At 34.6% G+C, this 20,595-nt stretch overlaps 2 protein-coding genes across 3 annotated transcripts; one reads left to right on the forward strand and one right to left on the reverse strand.

Moving 5' to 3' along the window:
* The first annotated feature begins 1,352 nt into the window (after nucleotides 1-1,352).
* On the forward strand, nucleotides 1,353-6,260 carry LOC145796274 (protein GAMETE EXPRESSED 1-like). The gene is made up of 3 exons (XM_082881345.1): nucleotides 1,353-1,628; nucleotides 5,051-5,238; nucleotides 5,568-6,260. Exons 1-3 carry the CDS (start codon nucleotides 1,353-1,355, stop codon nucleotides 6,133-6,135), a joined length of 1,032 nt encoding a protein of 343 aa, XP_082737471.1. The 3' UTR covers nucleotides 6,136-6,260.
* A 7,227-nt stretch (nucleotides 6,261-13,487) lies between these two features.
* LOC114318941 (uncharacterized) lies at nucleotides 13,488-19,667 on the reverse strand. 2 transcript variants are annotated; one of them, XM_028265918.2, is made up of 6 exons: nucleotides 19,219-19,667; nucleotides 16,228-16,373; nucleotides 15,415-15,583; nucleotides 14,519-14,617; nucleotides 14,003-14,085; nucleotides 13,488-13,890 (listed from the first exon to the last, which is right to left on the reverse strand). In XM_028265918.2, the coding sequence occupies exons 1-6, from the start codon at nucleotides 19,612-19,614 to the stop codon at nucleotides 13,758-13,760; spliced, it is 1,026 nt and encodes a 341-aa protein (XP_028121719.2). In that variant the 5' UTR covers nucleotides 19,615-19,667; the 3' UTR covers nucleotides 13,488-13,757. The 2 variants fall into 2 exon arrangements, with proteins under 2 accessions (XP_028121719.2, XP_028121720.2); XM_028265919.2 differs by having other exon boundaries at nucleotides 16,228-16,331; nucleotides 19,219-19,645.
* Between the last annotated feature and the right edge of the window lie 928 nt (nucleotides 19,668-20,595).

A 20,595-nucleotide genomic window follows, 5' to 3' on the forward strand; every position in this document is an offset into this window, starting at 1 on the left:
TTAAGTTATTCTAACTAACTATCCATGGTTATTTTGTGTTCCCTATACTCTTGGCATAATATTTCTCACTCTGTTGTGTGCTTATAGCTGTTATCCTTTCAGGTGACGAGATGTAAGGAAGACTCGTAACCTGATGTAGTGGAACTCGTATAAGAATTTGATGCTGATCCGTTATTTTGTTTTTCTTTCCTTTTCTTCCTTTTGTTTTTTGTTTTGTTTTGTTTTGTTTTTTTTTACTGAGGGCTGGTCACTAAATAAAAAATAAATAAAAGCCCTATAGATGTACTTTCTTTTATCAAAATAGTCGAATGAGGTTAATTTTCTGTTTAATTATTTTCTTACTTCCATTTTGCTTCCGCTTGCGCCACTTAATTTGTTACAATTAACAATTATTTAGTAAGTTGTGATTCCAACTCTAAGCCTCTGGGGTTAGGTCGTGAGAAATGTGGTATCAGAGCAATGGTTCATTTAAGTTCTTTTATGTAAAATCTCACATTTATTCTGGTAATGTAGGAATGTCCGAGTTTAACCTTGATGAGGCATTTTGGAAGGAGCTTAGGGCTATCAATTTGGAGGATATTTTAGCAGAGCACCCTGCCTCCGCCTCACCCGAAGGATGAGGGGACTCGGAGAATATAATTAGGATACTACATCTACATCCAGGCCATGCCCAATTGATGGGTCGGCCAATCTATATACAAACTGATCCTACTGATGCACCATACTTATTATGGAGGTAAAGTCATGCCTACATGCGCGGATGATTTCTCGGACCCACCCGTGTGCTCGGCCTTGCCCTAGGATATGACCACCCGCACTACATCATTGGCCTTTTTCCCCTAGATTTTGTTGCAAGAAGGGGAAATGTGTACTCCGAGGACTACATCTTCACCAATGTCCTTAACCCGTTAGAAATTATTAATATTCAAAATATTGATTTTAGTAATGGCCTATCATACATTAAGCAACTTGGATGGATCGTCGATCGAGCGTTTTGGGGCTACATGCAGTCCATCCTCATTTACACCGTCCAGGCCGCATGGGTTTGTTTTGGTGTGGTCCAGTTAGGATGTGAATTTGAGCTTTTTATGCAATACTGCTTTACATGGTTGTTTGACCCACCACTTTAGATTTTGGAGAAGAAAATTCTTTTGTAAGCTAACCATGATGGGTTCTGATCCATATTTTGTTTTTGTACCATAGGGATGAGACACTAACATATTTTGACTTTTGGACAAGGATGTAATCTTATTTATAAAAATAGTAAAGTTGGTATTTTATATATATTACGCTATATATGCTTATTTATATGTTGCGTTATGAATATAATGCCTCGTTTATTACTTTGTAGAATGACCAGTAATGGTAACGGAAGTGAATCATCAGTTAGTGGCACTGAATCGATGGAAAGAATCATGGAAAGAGCGGTTACTAGCTTTTTGCAAGCCTTGCAGACCAACATCAACAATGGGATGCCAGAACGGCGAGAAGAGCCGGTTACCATAAAACAATTCCAAGATTTGAAACCCATCATATTTACCGGTGATCCAGACCCAATGGTAGCAGACGTTTGGGTTAAAGACATAGAAAAGATTTTTTGCACCTTACCCTGCACCGAAAGACAGAAGGTAACTTTGCCGCTTTCACTTTCAAAGATCATGCCCAGGAATGGTGGTTTCTCACCTTGGAGAAAGAAGAATCGTGACTTGGGCAAGATTCTTGGAAGTGTTTATGCAAAATACTTCCCAAATTCGTTGCGGGAATAAAAGGCATCGGAATTCATACATCTAAAGAAAGGAACCATGATGGTGGTTGAATATGAGAGCAAGTTTACACAACTTGCTCAATTTGCGACATATGTCATCCCTACCAAAGCTTGAAAAACAAGAAAATTCGAAGCAGGATTGGATGCTGAAATCAAAGATAGGCTTGAGGTTTTGAAACCACCAACCTATGTGGAAGTGGTAGACTGAACATACATTGCCGAAAAAGGAATTAAAGCCGCACGCTCTAGGGAACCAAGCCAAAAAAAGCGATTTTGGAAAAAAGACAACAGAAGATCCGGTGTTGCGCCTTCCAAGAGGGTGAATAGGGGTACAACCAGCCCAGGAAATCTAGGTTTTACTAACCCCAGAGGTAGCACCATTCTAACTTGCCCTACGTGTAGAAAGGCTTACTGGGGACAATGCCATCGAGATACGGGAGCATGCTTTAAGTGCGGTCAAGTGGGCCACTTGCTGAGGCATTGTCCAAAGCTTATCAATTCTACAGCCAGCCCCTCTGGCCTAGTTAGAAAACCCACAGGACCTGGAGAAGGGAGGAAGGACCCAAGATGCCAAGGAAGGGCTTTTGCTTTGGTACTTGGAAAACCAGAAGTTACCGAAAACGTTGTGTCAGGTACACTTTCTATCTGTGGTCATTTAGCTCATGTTCTTATTGACTCTGGTTCAACTCATTCTTTTGTTGCACCACACTTTGCTGCCAAGTTGGCATCAACACCCGAACCCTTAGGATATATATTGTTTGTCTTTTTCTTCTGGTAATTCTGCCTGTAGTATTGATGTATACAGATCATGTACTATATCCTTAAAAGGAAAAACCTTATACGTAGACTTGATTCCCCTTCGCATTAGGAACTTTGATGTGATCTTAGGGATGGATTGGTTGGCTGCTAACCACGCCTCTATCGATCGTAAAGCCAAAAAAGTCCCCCTCCGATTTCCAAACCAACTTGAGCTTGTATTTGATGGGATTGGAGTTTCCACCCCTACTTGTCTTATATTCTCTATGACAGCCCAACGACTTCTAAGAAAAAGTTGTTGTAGTTATATTTGTTATGTGATCGATACACAAAAAGTAGTCCCCACCATTGATGCAATCCCCATGATTTGAGAATTCCCGGATTTCTTTCCTAAGAGCCACCTGGTACCCCGGTTGACTTGAATATTGAATTCACCATTGAAACTCAACCTGGTACCTAACCAATATCAAAAGTCCCTTACCACATGTCAATGACGGAATTGAAAGAACTGAAGACTTAACTCTAGGAACTACTGGACAAAGGCTTCATTCGACCTAGTACCTCACCCTGGAGAGCTCCGGTATTTTTTGTGAAGAAAAAGGATGGCACGATGAGGTTATGCATCGATTACTAGGAGCTGAACAAGGTCACCATCAAGAATCGATACTCTCTGCCACGAATCGATGACTTGTTTGATCAACTTCAAGGCGCCCAAGTATTCTTGAAAATTGACTTGCGTTCTAGCTACCATCAACTAAAAGTCCAAATGGAAAGTATCGAAAAGACTGCCTCCTGAACACGTTATGGGCATTACGAGTTTCTTGTCATGCCTTTTGGTGTCACAAATGCTCCAGCAGCTTTCATGGACCTCATGAACTAAGTATTCAAACCCTACCTTGATGAGTTCGTCATTGTCTTTATTGATGACATTCTTATTTACTCCAAGTCATTTAAAGACCATGAGCAGCACTTGCGAACAGTTTTACAAACACTACATGATCACAAACTTTATGTCAAGTTGAAGAAATGCGAATTCTGGATCACTAGTGTATACTTCCTCGGTCACGTCAGTAACAAGGATGGCATCTCAGTTGACCTTCAAAAGGTTGCAGCAATCGTGGATTGGCCATGACCTACTAACACTACTAAAAGAAGTATTTTTTGCGACTGTTACAAGTCGTCGCAAATAATAGAAATACAATTGCAAAAGACTTTTTGCAACGGCCCATGCGACGGCAAATGGAGGTCGAGAATGTGGGAGTGGCAAATACGTTTTGCGACCACAAAATAGCAGTCGCAAACTATTTGCAACCGCCTAACTTACTTATGGCGACTGATGTTTTGCCGTCGCAAAAAAGAAAAAAAAATGCCTATAATATATTAACAACCATCTTGTTATTGTCGCAAATAAATTTCAATAATATTTTATAAATAGTACAATAATAGCTTCTAGCAACGAATATTTTGAAACAAATCTACCAAATAAGATCTGAAAATAATAGCACCAAACCATTTATTTGAGACAAATTTGGCCAAACCATCTTTAATTTTGGGCTTTAAAAAATGCTATTCAAGCTGCAATTCCTTGTAAAAATACATAATCCAAGAAGCTAGCTACAGAAAGTGTCAATAACCAATTGTCATTGCCAAATAATGATGCAATTAGCGATACAAGGCGCACTTCTAACTCCTCTTTGTAGCCTTTTTTCTTGTTCTTCTTGTTCACAGGAATTCGGACAATAAGGACAAAAAGAAAAACAAAACAAAAAGGATAAGAATAACGAAACACACTAAGATTATCACCTTTAACATGGCTGGGGTTATTTAACTTCCTAGAAACTTCTTTGCTTTAGTAAGTAGGCTGTGACACATTTACAACAGACTTAGTCATCTTGATTATTGCTGAATAGGAACCACTTACACTGACATTGTGGCAACATGGAAACAGAGGATTGGGATAGGTAATGAAAACAGGGGAATCCGAAACTTCTTTCCCTTTTCTACCCATTATTTTATAATTGTCTCTTTCCAAATCTGTCCTTTTCAGTTTGTGACCTTTTCACTTTATTCATTGCTCTCCAAGTCTTAATACTCTTTACCTCTCCCCTATTTCTCTTCCTGTATATATATACTATACTATACTATTATATCTATATTTCTATCCTATCTATGGTATGAACATTTTTGTCACAATTTTTCTCATTTCTAAATTGTCCTTCTATAACTGTAATTGTCAAATTCAAACAAACCTATGAATTCTTTTAATATTTTATATATGTGGGAAAACATCTAACCTAATACTGCACATTGAAGGAAAACTTAATACTAGTGTGAATACACTTACATATCTATAAGAAGCTTACTAATATTGGTTGATTTTGGCCTTTAAAGCAGGTTTGATATCATATTGATGATAGATTCAGATAACAGATAATCAATCAATAAAGAAACATAGATGGGTCATCAAAATCACCATTATCCTCTATTCCTGCTTCTCTCTTTTTTTTTTTTTTTTTTTCTTTTTCACAGGACTCTCATTCTCATTCATGGAGTTGGTTCTCTTCCTCTAAAAAGACTCTTACTGAGAACCCTTTAGAGAATGGAGTAATTTTCAATGACGTAGTGGGAGAATTCTCTATAGAAAGTCTAAACAACCGAAAGGGAATCCAACTAGTTGAGAATGCTAGAAAAAAGATGGTTACATCAAATTCGTGTTGGTAAAATGCTTACCAGAATCTTTTTGCTGGATGTTCGGAGATCCTAGCTGGTGAAGAGAAGCGGTCTAGACTTGCTTGGCATCTCAGCGATTGCTTCTAGAAAGACTCTGGCAGGCCTCCTTTTCCTCATTGCAATGCAAAATCTAGCATGCTGAAATGCCTCACAAAATTGCACAAGAATGCGTGGAAGATCTATATGAAGTTTTATCTTGAAACCAACTCCATCTGCCATCAATCACAGTAAAGCATATACGTATAACTTATGTATATCCAAGTTCATTGGTTTTAGTACAGTCACTGACTAGAATTTTGATTTCATGGTATTGAAGGATTGATGCATTCAAGCATCAAACAGAGAGATTGGTGAATGAGTTCAAAAATTCTGCCCAATTTGCAGAAGACAAATTAGAGACCATAGAAGAGAAAGTAGAGGGTTTGTTGCAGAATTCGCACCTTATACATGATTCTTTGGCGTCGATTGACGTTCAAACCCAACAAGTGGCGAAATTGACACAGAATGTTGAAGATCAAGTTAACCTCGTGTTAAGGGATACAGAAGCAGTTTATGAGCAATCCAAGGAAATTGCAGCTTCTCAGTCAGAACTACAAGAAAAACAAGCAACGATGAAGGACAAGTTAGAAGAATCGATGGCAAAGCTGCATGAATCTTCCAATAAAGTTGGCGAAGAAATAAGTAACTTGAAGAATCAAGCTATTGAAATTGAGGAGGAGATCAATAAAGTTGGAAATGCAATGTCTTCAAAAATGAACACTCTCCAACAAAGAGCCGATGATATTGGTAATATGGCTGGGATTTCGTTGGAGAAGCAAAAACAAGTTCTAGATGGGCAATCATTGGCGTTTGAGGGTCTCCATAGTCAACAATATCATCTGTAATCTTATCAGTAATTTCACTAATTTCCCTCAAAAGTCTTGACCTATTTTGTATCTATTTATCACTTGATCTCATTTGTATGCACCAGTAATTTAACATTTTATGAGTTCACATTAAACAATTCTGCTCATCTATTATCCTCTTTTTTAGTTATTTTTTTAATGCATGGGATTCTTGAAATCTAGGAAGAATATAACATTATTTTCTCAGTTAATTCATATTATCACTGATTATTACAGTTCTGGGGGTTGCCACAGCCAAACTAGGTCCATTAACTAGGATATCATTTCGTAACATACACAAGCATTCCAATTACATTTGACGTCAAGAAAAGGGTACAAAGAATTTAATGATTTTCAATTCGTTTTCAAGTATAACACAAAAGTCACCTACCTCCATGAGTAGAGCATATGAGGTTAATTAGAAAACAACAGATTATAGTGATGACTATAATGGTGACCAACACATCTCACTCATAATTGAATGACTGGTGAATGAGATACAGTAGGCTAAAACATTAAATAGAAAATATCAATCTCAGAAAATTTAGAGCTCACATCACTCATCCCACAACAAAAAATTTCCTTACATTTCGTACCAGCTATGTTACCTGCAAGGAAATATAAAGATAAGCAATTTGGGGCCTGAAGCCACTCAACCCTCATCTCACAACACTCACACATAGCCTTAACTTTTTACTCACACAAACTCAACCCTCCATCCCTAAAATTAGGCCAGCCTTCCATCTAGGTTTCAAACCTAGAACATGGGCTCTTAAGCACCACTTTCAATTCAGAAGTGTTAGATCAATTACCATAGTACATTATGCCATTAATTTACGATAGTGCACAATGTACTCAACTGTATTGATGAACATAGCACTAATTAAAGCACACAAGAGAATATCAAACTTCAACAAGGACATACATATTTTTGCACATGGTAGTTGTGGCTAATGATCATATGCACTAACATCCTTTGTACCTCCTAAAAGGAACCTAGGCTCTTAAATTACATGTCTAATATATCATATGCCTTTCCCAATTTATATCTATAAAATGCTAGCTTGACTTACATGTAGAAGAGCATTTGCAATCATAGGCCTCAATACATTAAGCTCAAAATGGAAATTTCATCCACTCACTATAGTGACAACATGTTTTCTCACTACTGAGTTCTCCAAAAGAATAAATCTAAATTTAAAGAGTAACCTAAAAACATGAAATGAATAACCTAAAAGCATGAAATGAAAATCCACATGAAATGAATAACCTAAAAACATGAAATGAAAATCCACATGAAACAAGCTCCTTCAAGCCCATTTTAACTAAAAGCATACTTTCTATATTTCCTTCTTTAGCTACACATCCGATCATCAAGCGCAATTACATGAATAAGAATGATGAGATGAGAAAAGGAGGATATAATGATACATAGGTAGTTTGACCATATCCAAGCTTATCTATATCAGATTTATTAATAACTTTTGGGGACTAGATTGTTAATAGTAGTAGTTTAAAGTGCTTTAGAGAAAAACTTTGAATAACCTAAAGCATAGCACAACCATTAGAGTTGTCAATATCAAATTCATAAATATTCTGGATCTGCTCTTGTTGCTTCTCCAAAGGCTAACCTTACAATTCAAATCACAATCAATTAACATCACAAAGATTATGAAACACACAAGGAACTTTGAAAATGTTTAATCACAGAGAAAATCAAATTCAAATCTAACTTGTAATGAAAAGCAGTACACAGATTGAAATTGTAATCAACATATACAAATTATAATGAAATCAAAACATGCATTTATGTTGTATACTGTATTGAAATCAGAAAGCTTAGTAGAACGAAAATTATAATTGATTCTTTGCAAACTATACCTGAATCAGAAGAAGAATGAAAGAGAGAATGAGAAAACCTTGGCCGAAATCCATTGCTCTCAGAGAATCTCTCAATAAAACACAATCTAAAGGAATTCAATTGCAATCCACAGCAACAACTATAGGTATATCAATGAAATTAATCAAAGGTCCACAATTCTATATATATCACCATTGACCTATATATGTAGTAATTTTTGCATATGTTGAAAAAAGTATTGATGCTCAAAAATCACAATAAAAATGATCAAGAATTGAAATATAAATATGGCCTCAGTGAACAACAATTGAAATATAAGAAGTAGATAGAAAGAGGAAACACAATGATTGAAGAGAAGAAGAGAGTACGAACAGAGTGATTATCTGTTGGAAATTGAAACTACATGAAATGAAATAGTGAAAAACAAAAATCACGTACCTTTGAAGAAATTGTGAAGAACATAATTCCAAATGATATTGAAGGCATCGATCATAAGAAGAAATCGCAAAGAACATAAATTGAAGAATAGAAATCGTGAAGGGTAGATGAATGTATCGATCTAAACTCTAGCAAATATATACATACATACATAGAGAGAGAGAGAGAGAGAGAGAGAGAGAGAGAGAGAGAGAGAGAGGAATTGAGAGATCGAGAGATATTGAGAGATCAAGAGAGGAAGAATGATTCATACCTGTGTTTGGGCGAGCGAGAGAAAGAAAACAATGTTGAGAGTTTGAGCAAGGCTGACTAGGGCAAATATAAATAAAAGAAAATAAGAGGAATAAAGCACATACATAAACTAGACTTGGAAAATAGTATATTTTTTGCTATGATTAAATAGACAGTCGCAAAAAAAAAAAAAAAAAAAAGACGCAAAAAACCAATTTTCTAGTAGTGTAAGGTGCCTGAAATTTGAAGTTTCTTAGATCTAATTGGCTATTATCGATGCTTCGTGCAAGATTTCTCAAAGATAGCATCACCCTTGACCCAACTAACTCAGAAAAACACACCATTTGAATGGACTAACAAACAGGAGCGTTGCTTCCAGGAGTTAGGAAGCAGACTTGTGTCAACTCCTATACTAGCACTCCTCGTGGGAACAGATGGGTTCGTCATTTATAGTGATACCTCATATAATGGTTTGGGTTACGTTTTTATGCAAAATGAAAAAGTCATTGCTTATGCCTTGCGACAACTAAAGACTCACGAGAAGAACTACCCAACCCCTGATCTAGAGTTAACTGCGATGATTTTCACCCTCAAGATTTGGCGCCATTATCTCTACGGTGCAACTTATGAGATTTACACTGATCACAAAAGTCTTAAATATCTGTTTACACAAAAGGAACTGGATATGAGGCAATGGCGGTGGTTAGAATTTATGAAAGACTACGATGTAGAGATCTATCACCATCAAAGCAAAGCTAACGTGGTGACAAACGCACTGAGCTGAAAAACGACCAGAAATTTGGTGTGCACTCTCGTTTTCTGCCAGATCAATGGACTGCTAGCCAATATAACCGTGGAACCCACTTTGATTGAGGAAATAAAGCACACCAATATGACGATAAATTTTTAAAGAATATAACCGTGGAACCCACTTTGATTAAGGAAATTAAAGCACGCCAATATGAAGATAATTTTTTAAAGAAAAAGTACGAGTAGCAAAGGAGTACGCCTGATCCTGACTTCACCGTAAGCAATAGGATGCTAAAATTTTAGAATTGAATTTGCATACCCGACATTCCGGAACTTAAAAAGAAGATATTGGTAGAAGCTCATATCTAGAGGTTTGCAGTCCACCCTAGCAATACGAAGATGCATCCCGATCTAAAGGAACACTACTGGTGGATATGAATGAAACGAGACATAGCAAGCCACGTCTCCAACATTGTCAGTGTGTTAAAGCAGAACATCAGAGACATGCAGGAATGCTACAACCACTCCCTATTCTTGAATGGAATGGAAGCATATTACTATGGACTTCGTGGTCGGCCTGCCACAGATAGTTTCGAAGAATGATGCAATATGGGTTATAGTAGACTGATTGACAAAGTTGGCGCATTTTCTGCCAATCAAAATCATGTACTCCCTTAACAAGTTTGCCACTTTATACATCAAAGAAATTATTTGTTTGCATCGCACTCCAGTTTCAATGGTGTCTAACCGAGACCTCTGCTTCGTGTCTCACTTTTGGAACAAATTGCAAGAGGCCCTAGGAACCACATTGGAGTTTAGCACTGCTTGTCACCCACAAATTGATGGGCAATTTGAAATAACAATCCAGACTTTGGAAGACATGTTACGTGTATGCGTATTAGACCTTAAAGGTAACTGGGATGAGCACCTACCTTTGGTGGAATTCGCCTATAACAACAGCTACCAAGCAAGCATTAGAATGGCACCGTATGAAGCACTGTATGGAAGGAGATGTCGATCACCTCTATGTTGGACGGAAGTCAGAGACAATAAACTGTTAGGTCCTAAGATCGTGCAAATAACAAGTGATAAAATTCAACACACTTCCCCAAGACCAATCCTCTTTCTCTCTTTCATACACACCAATTTTCATCCCTCTCTTCTCCAAACCAGTCGTCTCCCTCTCTTCATTCCTCATCACCGACCCATTATCTCTCACTCACACTCACCGAGCCCTCTCTTTCCAAAATTAGTTGACTCTCTCTCTCTCTCTCTCTCTCTCTCTTTCTCTCTTCATTAGAATTACCAGAACCACCATCGCAGCCACCACCAGTTCGCCGATCTCCAACTCTTAAAGCCCTAACCCCCTTCTCCAACCCTCAAAATCCTAACTACCAGTCGACTATGGTTCTCTTTTCGATTTTGAAACCCTAACCCCAAACCCTTAAAATCATTGTTTCAAATCGACTTTTTGATGGAGAAGATGGAGATCAAGAACAAAGAAGATGATTGTTGATTTTGTTTGAAATATGAACAACTTGAAATCTAGGTATTTATTTCCTTCAATTTTGTTCGTATTGTGTGAGATGTATACTATGATTGGTTGAGATTTGTTAAAATTGCCTGTTTTGTTTTTTAATTTGTTGATTGCTTCTGTTAATTTGGCCAGATTGTTAACTGATTTGTTAATTTATGTTGAAATTTCTATTCAGAATGGTGAAACAATTGTTGTTTAAAAAAAATTAAACAATTTATGTTTTAAACAAATTTTTGTTTTAATTTTTTTTTGTTTTTTGTTTTATAGTGAATTTGGACCAAAAAATTAATTTGGCCTTGTTTTGCTTGGAAGGATGAGGGAGGGAGGAAATGAAGGAAACAGTTGGCTTTTAATTGAGTTGGCACATTTTGCATTTGTCAAATTTGGCAGCTGTCATTTTCAACCATTGAAGCACCAATTTTTGCACACTGCTGCTATATTTTAGTTTTGGTAGCTCCAATAGCAAACCATTGAATATGCTGTAAAACCTTGTTCTTGAACGTTTTTAGTTTTTTGTAAAAAAAAATAAAAAATAAAATAAAAAACTTGCTTGGTGTATAAAAATATTGTGAAAAAAAATAAAAATATATATTTGACGAGTTATTGGAGTTGGTGGCCGATGATGGATGATAGATGGATGTGGTGATTGGTAGTGGTGGGTGGCTTGAGGTGTCCACCAGAGTGAGTGTTTGGATGTTGCCGAAGGTTACAAGGTGGCCGGAAGGATGCCAAAGTTGGCCAGAGCTCTCCAACCCCAAGAGGAGGTTGGTCTTGGTCGGTGGCCACCCATGGTGGCCAAAGGTGGTGAGCAAGAGGAGAAAGTAAAAACTTGTTTTAAAAACAAGTAAAAACACATTTTTTTGTATTTAAATTTTGAAATAAATTTCATTTTTTTTTTAAAATGAAAAAAATATACAAACAAGTTTTCGTTTTTAGTTTAAAAAAAGGGTAAATTACACTGACACCTCCTGAAATTTATATTTATTACAATTCTTCCCTCACTTTTTGGAAACTACATCTCCCCTGAGATTTAAAGTTTCATTACAGATTCCCCTCTCAGCAATTTAATTTTTTTAAATGCCAATTTTGCTCTCATTGGGTAAATTACACTGACACACCTTACATTTTAGAAATTACAATCCCCTCCCCAAGGTTTAAAATAGCATTACCAATTGCTCCTTCGGTAAGTATTAGTTGGAAAAAAAATTCATTGAAAAAAAAATTAATTGGAAAAAAATTATTTGAAAAAAAAAATTAATTGAAAATTTTTTTTGTTAGTAAAACTTTTAAATTTTTGTTTAAAAACCAATGTAAACTTATTTTTTGAATTTACGTTTTTTTTTTCAAATTTACAAACTAAGACAACCATTTATAAACTAAAAAAATTATCAATAAGTTTTTATAATAGTTTTTTAAATTTTTGTAAATATAAATTGAAAATTGAAAACGAAATGGTTACTAAATAGGCCTCAGATGGTAAAAATGTTGTAAAATTAACAAATAATTAAATAAGTTACCAACGTAAGAAATGATCTATTAAAAGATTCTTAGACTATGTATGGTTTGATTTTTAGATTTTTTTTTTAAAATTAAAAATTAATTTGTTTAAGAAATTAAAAAAAAAGGTAATTATCATTTAAGGGTAAAAAATAATATTCATTTTAACTTTTGAACAGGTTATATACATACGTATGGCTGTTTCAATTTAATTTGTAAAAAATTATTTCTAACCACTCGAAAGATAAAAATTATATAAAAATGATAATTTTTTTTTTTATTTTTTATTTCTTCACCAGATTAATTTTTAATTTTTTAAAAAAATTTCTAAAAATCAAACCATACATAGCCTAAGAATCTTTTGATAAGTCATTTCTTACGTTGGTAACTTATTTAATTATTTGTTAATTTTACGACATTTTTACCATCTAAAATCTATTTGGTAACCATTTCGTTTTCAGTTTACAATTTATATTTACAAAAATTTAAAAAACTGTCATAAAAACTTGTTTGATAATTTTTTTGATTTATAAATAATTGTCTCAATTTGTAAATTTAAGGAAAAAATGTAAATTCAAAAAATGAGTTTATATTGATTTTTAAACAAAAATTTAAAAATTTTACTAACAAATTTTTTTTCAATTTATTTTTTTTTCAAATAATTTTTTTCCCAATTAATTTTTTTTTCAATGAAATTTTTTTTCAACATATACTAACCGAGAGAGCAATTGGTAATGCTACTTTAAACTTTAGGGAGGGGATTGTAATTTTCAAAATGTGAGAGGTGTCAATGTAATTTACCCAGTGAAGGCAAAATTGGTATTTAAAAAAATTAAATTGCTAAGTAGAGAATCTGTAATAAAACTTTAAACCTTAGGAGGGAGATGTAATTTCCAAAAAATGAGAAAAGAACTGTAATAAACATAAACCTCAGGGGGTGTCAGTGTAATTTACCCTTAAAAAAAAAAACAAAAAAACAAAAAACAAAACAAAAATAGAAAACACAAAACAAAAACGTTAACAAACACGACACCTAAATTTTCACAGTTCTCACAGCAGGCTTCATTTATCTCAACAAAAAGGTTTAAACCAATAGATGGAATTTAGGTCCGTTGCCTATCCTTCTGTCCAAACAGATCCACCAAAAGAAGAAGAAATGAGGTTCTAAACATGTAGAATTTAATATTCATGTGAATATACATGTGTTTGGATGGCATTTGAAATTTCCCAGTTCAACTTTCGTCCTGCCTGTTTGGATGCAGTGGCTTCCAAATCCGGGAAGGAAGACCAAATTATGGAATGTATGTTCTAGTTCTCTTCTGAAGAGGTTGGGCTCAATGTAACAGGTACTGATGCTAATGACGGCCTCAGGAGAAGATACAGAGAAGGACCCAAGAATGGAATTACCGACAAGGCAAGAAGCCATGAGCCTTTGTCATACCTGGAAAAAAGCAAAAGTACTAAAATAGTGATTTTCACTAATTCTACATGAAAATTTTAAGATTGAATTTTGTTAAGAGGTATTTGGATGTGCTGGTCAATAAAACTCTTACCATTTCCGAGTAGTCATGTCATTATAAATCCAGAAAGGAGCAAATGCCGACAGCAGAGTAAAATCGATGCAGGTGACATGGATCTGCAGCATGGAAAATGGCTTAGTACCCAGGGTAAGTGTGTTACATGTTTGGCAAAATGTGAGATCGCCTAACTATCAAAGGGAACATGTTCACACAATCTTATGATACCAACAGACATCATGACTAACTAAGCTTGCTGTCATTTCCTTGATTGGCCGGCCATGAACTTCATTGGCAGTGATCCTTCAAATATTAAGATTCTGCTTGTACCGTATATCAGAAAAAGATAACAAAGATCTAAAAGTTGCCATCAAAACCTAGAATCTTCATTAAGGTGGGGTCACACAATGCAACCACTGAACAACCTGATTAGATGTCACACTCATTATCTATTGACATGGCCATATGGTGTGTACTTGAATGAAGTTGTTTCAAATAATAATTAATAGGCGTTATGGAAAGTATCTGACCAAAGATGATAGAAACACTTACAAATTTGCTCTCCCGGAAGTACTGGTAAAATTCCTTCCAGACATCTCCATTAGCTAAACCAGCATAAATGATAATACCTAGTCCTGCAGCAAGTGATATCTGATGTGTAGTTAGCAAACTTTGTTTTTCTAAGCAAATTATGTTACCGATCAGATAAAAAACTACATACCTATAGCTTAGACAAAATCAGGACAACTCTTCATAAAGCAAGATGACCATGAAAACACACAACATCATATTGGATTGTCCTTAAGCAACTTCAAGAATGATCCCCATTTTTTGGAGACAACGTCTTATGATTTGTTTCTTAATGTTCTTCATAAAGAAAAAAAGAAGTGCAAGTGAAAATATGTGAGAGGGAATGTAATTTCAACTAAAAGCTTCTCTTGTGATCGTCAGCTAATGGCCCTGATCTTGTGGGAAAGGTAGGTAACAAACTAAAATTGCGATCTGCTTGTTTTGGAAGAGGTTTGAGGGTGCAATCGCTAAAGAAATAAAAATGGAACGTGATTTCATATTACAAATTTGGAGTAAAGGTTTAGCATAAACTTTTTCTATGTGTGTTTCATAGATTTTTTTTTTTTTTTCTTTCTGCCAACTCTGTAATGTGAAAGAAACTTGAATGCAGTCATGAATTTCATAGTTGATGTACCCCGAGAATTAATAGGCTTTTAAGTACATTGATCATTTTTTGGCAATTCAACCCAATCAAAGGCCATAAAATTTTTAATTCATAGACCGAACAAACTTACCTGTTGAATGTTTATTAGTGTAAGAATGATTCATAGAGTAAAACTACTACTTTTTTTTACAAGTAATCAAGATATGAAATAAAAAGTGCCAAGGGAACACCATCCAAGTACAAAGAGAGAGAGAGAGAGAGAGGGCCATCTTACCCCAGCAGTTAACTTTGACTCCAGAAAATTAAGAGGCCATTTTCCAAACTCAGTTTCTTCAATAGGAGGAGGTGGCGGTCTCCAAAGAACAAAATAGGGAAGAAGAGCATATGCACCACCAAAGCATGAAAGTATGAGGAATGGCCAGACAAGAATTTTGCTTTTTGAGCTGCAGAATTAAAGATTTGTTAAATTACATTAATTAAACTCCTTGGCATTAATATACAAGGAAACTTGAAATGTCAGTATGATAAGTTGCCATCCTCCCTAGAACAAAATATTTAAAAAAAAATTAAAATAAAGGCCTAATTGTAGTCCTACAACCCTAAGATCTTTACTCTTGAGGGTGTTAGACACGCATAGAAAGTAATGCAATCCAATTAGCGGTGGAAAGCATCCTTACATGCTATCTCAAAATGATTCCAAATTGATTGCTGAAGTCTAGTGTGATTAATAAATATAGACTTACCAAAAGAAATCCAATGTAATTATATCCTCAAACAGAATAAACTAACTTCAAGCAGTAAAATATGGGTGCATGATTTTAAGAATATATATATATATATATATGTATATACATATGAGCATTGCTATTCAAGACCAACAATTAGATCCAATTTTCAAGCCCAGTGATGTGCCAATCAGATATTAAAGGTAACACTCTCTCTCATATTTTCTCTAATTATCAATCAATCATATCACTTACATATCATTGGGTCTATAAAATGGGTCTAAAAAGTGAGCTTGTATATCATTATCATTGGGTCTATAAAATGGGTCTATAAAATGGGTCTAAAAAGTGATGGTATGTACCTTCTACCAGTTGGAAGCAGCAGCATACTATATGCTAAAGGCCACAAACCCATGATGTACCACAGAGAAACAAGTACTTCATTCATCTGGAAGCCATCATCACCCTTCAAATTCAGAAGTTTTTCTAAGAAATACATGTCCCTTGACTGAAAATGTTCAAAAGCCAAAGTGGAATTAACTTAGAAATGACTTAATAAAACTAACTCATCAGATTCTAAACAAGGCGTCACAAATTAAACCACGAATGTGGCAATGGATGGTACTAAAAGGTGGTAGTAACAAAATGCATAGGACTATAATTTTCAAGTGGCTCACTGAAAGTGTTTCTTGGTTTATTCTCTTTTTTCATATAAGGGATTTTAGCTCATTATTAACTTAAAAAAATGTAGGGGAACACATTAAAGCGTGCGCAAAGAGCAATTTGATGGTCCTAGAGATACTGGATAGCCTTGGTGGATGAGGCAATGATTGATACCCAGAACTTGTATAAGCATGCCTATTTATATTGCACAAATGGCTGCAAAACACAATCATTCAAAAAGGATACAACCCTCCAACTGAAGAGTTGCGTCTCTTCGTTTCATACCTGTTGAGTTTGATCAGGACTCAACCTGTCTCTCTCATGTGAGAAATAAACACCACCAATCAACCCATTAATGTTCATATGTGATGATCACATAGACCAAGTGACCACACAATTTTAAAACAGAAAGTTAACTACATAGCCGGTGGACTGGAACTTTGTTAGGACTCATCTGGTGGGAACAAATGGAAATGAAATTCACTGTCAAAAGAAAATACTTGATAATACATCACCAAAATCACTTTTTGATAAATAAAAAAAAAAGCAACCAGAACAGAACTGATAATTTGTGGAATGACAAACAGCAATGAGAATCAGAACAGAACTGACAATTCGCGAAACAATGAAAACGAACCAAACCCATTCCAAAGCAAACAAAGAAACAATGGTAACTTACAAAAATAGTCCCTCATGTATACGACTTATTCATTTGGTCATTAATGTTTGTATCGATTGGAACCTGAACTTCAAACATTAATTCAGTATAGTCCTCTCTATCCTAATTGCCGGCTAAAAAACATGCAAAAAACGCACACGTCTTCACATCAGGCGCATAATTTATAAAAAAAAAAAAGCACATTCAAGTCTTTCACTTAATTATGAGAGCTAAATACATAATGTGTTTGACATAAATAAATGCATTAAAATGTCTTTAATGCCTTTTAATGGGTGATATAAGCATTTTTCCTATGTTCTTTGACAACAATTAGGAGAAGGGATTATATTAAATTAATGTGTGAACTTTACACTCAGTTTGAATCATAGGGTGAGAGAAGAAAATTAATGATTGTGTTTTCTCACCATCATGTTTGGATGAGTAAGAAAGCAAAGCATGTGAGAGATGGATATGAGTGAGATTTCTTTTTCTTTCTTTGTGTTTTAAGGGACAATGTTGATATTATAAAAATTTTATAATCAATCAACTTGTTTTTCACCAAATCTCACCACTTTTGGTGAGAAATAAAATAGGTACGAGAGTTCTTTTTTCTCACCATTTTTCATCTTTTGTCACAATTTCTCACTCAACTTACAAACAAAACATGAAAAAAGAGTTCAAGTTTGGGTTCTCATCATATTCTTATCATTTCTCACCAAATTATCCCATCCAATTAAAGATTAAGGACCAAATGATATATTTTAGAGCTTCTTCAATCCTTCACCTTTTCTCTCATCAAATCATCTCCAATTCTTTCATCAAATGTTCATAAAATTAAGGGACAATCATTTTTTTTCTTGAAAATTGAGACTCATCATCAAATCCTTGGTCAAATTTGAATTTGATGAAAATTTTAAAAGATGAAGCATTGTAGGACCATCTCCAACCCTGGTATCAGATTTGTCATCAAATTTAAATTTGATGAAACACGCTGGCCTTGTTTGGTTTGTTTTTCAGAAAAAATTTTGGAAAAAATTCTCTACAAACAAATTTTCAAGAGTAATCAAATCAAACAAATTTTTTCAAAAAAAATCTCAAAATTTTGTTTGGTTACCTACTTTTCAAAATTACTCTCTCTCTCATACACATCAAATCAATCACTTTTTTTAAAACTCTCTTCTCAAAATAATTTTCCAAAACCATTTCTGAAAAACGGCAAACTAAACAAACTTTCGTACTTTTTATCTCAAAAACTACTGTACAAATACAAACCAAACACACCCGCTACTTTTTGGACTCCAACTGTGGCATCAAACTCATATCAAATGAGAGGAAAACCAAAAATTTCATCAAATCAGGAGTGTTTAACCTTTAATCAAATTTTGCAGATGACTATTGGTGGACGACCAGCCAGATTTGATGAAACTATTGAAATGCATCATATTATATTAAATTTTTACTCAAATTTGATAAAGCAATGGAGATGCTCTAAAAACTGATATATTTTTTTCCCATCAAATTTGATGAAAAGGGAAATTTGGAATAAGAGGAGAATTTTTAAAATATTTGGGCAAATTACAGCAGTAGTCCTGTAGTTTACCTGTTTTATCATTTTGGTCCCTGTTGTTTCAATTTGATCAATTTTGTCTCTGAATTTTATGATTGTGTCATGTTAGTCCAATAAATAACAGCGATTAAGTCTGATGGACGGAAAATCAAATGATGTGTCTATAAACTACAGGGACCAAATTGACACAATCCGTAAAATTCGGGACAAAATTGATCAAATTGAACCAACAGGACCAAAATGATAAAACAGGTAAATTACAGGACCATTTACATAATTTACCAAAAGATTTTGATGAAAATTTGATAAAAGGATTGGAGTGCTTCAAATTAAATTTACTTTTTTTTAACTCAAATTTGATGAAAAAAAACTGGAGGGTTGGAGGAGAGTGTAATCTACAACCGAATAAACAAACATACAGCAATAGCAATTAAATGACTGAATTGCATTGTAACATAACAGTACCGGAGTCTGATTAGGTGTGAGGTTGAAGATATAGTACATGAGTCCACCCCACAGCAAGAAGAGCAGAAACGACGTCGTCCAGTCCCCACCATCCCCACCAGGACTACTACTTGTTCTTCCTCCATGGCCACCGAGCTCACTTGCCAAAGAATCTTCTCTCTCCAAATCGGGGTTTTGTGGGTTTTGTGAATTCTGAGTGTTCATTGAACTCAGGCATATTTGCAGCAGACCCTTTTTTCTGTGGGAGTGAGAGATTGTGGGTCCGTGAAATGAACTTGATGTTCTGAGAAATGGGGTTTTGGAATTAGGGTTTTGAGGTGAGATTCTGAATTTGGGGGTGTTTTTGAGTGGGAAGAAAGAGAAGTTGCAGGAGATGAGGCTTGCTGTGGTTGTCATGTTCTTCTATGGAGCAAAATGTATATCTTCATCTCCTGTTGTTCAGTATTTGTAGGGGTTCTGTTCTAATGAGCGGTACGACGTCGGATTGTGGGACCTTTTGATTCCAAATGGGTAGTGTTTTGTGTAGACTTTGATCCTCTCCCTTTTACTATGCAACTTAGAGCATTTCTAATGTTTTTTATTTTTATTTATTTTTTGAAATTTGAGTAAAAATTTCATTTTATATTGTGTATTTTAATACAAAATTTTGAATTTTTATCAAAATATCGGTCAACTAGGAGGATGACCATGTGAATGTCTGGCCAGTCAACTGATTTAGTGTAAATTGGCCATAACCTACAAGACAATTTTGCAAGGAGATTGTCTGAAAGGCCAACGGTCAAGGACGGAATTAGAAATTCATTACCGGAAGGGTCAAAAAATGAATAATATTTTTTTCACTATATATACAAACACATGTATGTACAATACAATATGTAAATTATATATATACACATAAAAAAATTCAAATATCATAGAAATAATTTTTAATAGGATAAAGAAATTTTTTTAATTGAAAATAAAAAGAGAATGTGAGATTGGAGAATAATGTGATATATGTGTTTTATACTAGAGACCATTTTATTTATGAAATAAGATATATATTTTTAAAAATGCAATGACAAACAAAATTTTTCACAGAAATAGGAGGTCATGACCCCCATAATTTTCTTCTAGTTCCATCCCTGTCAAAGGTTACCTACAAATTTGATGAAACACTTCAAGCATATTTAATTTGATGAAAAGTTTTAGACATGGTATTAACTAATGTCCTAATACTAATTATGACATTATTATTAATCTTAATCATTATATAAATTATAAATATCAAAAAAAAATTAAATTATATCACATTATCAATTAATGTACTAATTAATACATATAACTTTATTTAATCTAATCTGATCGGAGAGTATCCTATCTAATGCATCCAATCTG

The sequence above is a fragment of the Camellia sinensis genome, chromosome 7, assembly GCF_055761805.1.
Source record: "Camellia sinensis isolate YWXY chromosome 7, ASM5576180v1, whole genome shotgun sequence".
In the NCBI taxonomy this organism is placed as follows: domain Eukaryota; kingdom Viridiplantae; phylum Streptophyta; class Magnoliopsida; order Ericales; family Theaceae; genus Camellia; species Camellia sinensis.

Bases quoted from the DNA above. Each gene is read 5' to 3' on its own strand.
- LOC145796274 (XM_082881345.1), top strand. From the start codon at position 1,353: ATGACCAGTAATGGTAACGGAAGTGAATCATCAGTTAGTGGCACTGAA. The intron at 1,629-5,050 runs GTAACTTTGCCG...TCTTTTTCACAG, and splicing joins CCTGCACCGAAAGACAGAAG to GACTCTCATTCTCATTCATG. The intron at 5,239-5,567 runs GTAAAATGCTTA...ATGGTATTGAAG, and splicing joins GTTACATCAAATTCGTGTTG to GATTGATGCATTCAAGCATC.
- LOC114318941 (XM_028265918.2), bottom strand. From the start codon at position 19,614: ATGACAACCACAGCAAGCCTCATCTCCTGCAACTTCTCTTTCTTCCCA. The intron at 14,618-15,414 runs GTAAGATGGCCC...ACTACACATCAG, and splicing joins AGTCAAAGTTAACTGCTGGG to ATATCACTTGCTGCAGGACT. The intron at 13,891-14,002 runs GTAAGAGTTTTA...GCTTTTTTCCAG, and splicing joins GACATGACTACTCGGAAATG to GTATGACAAAGGCTCATGGC.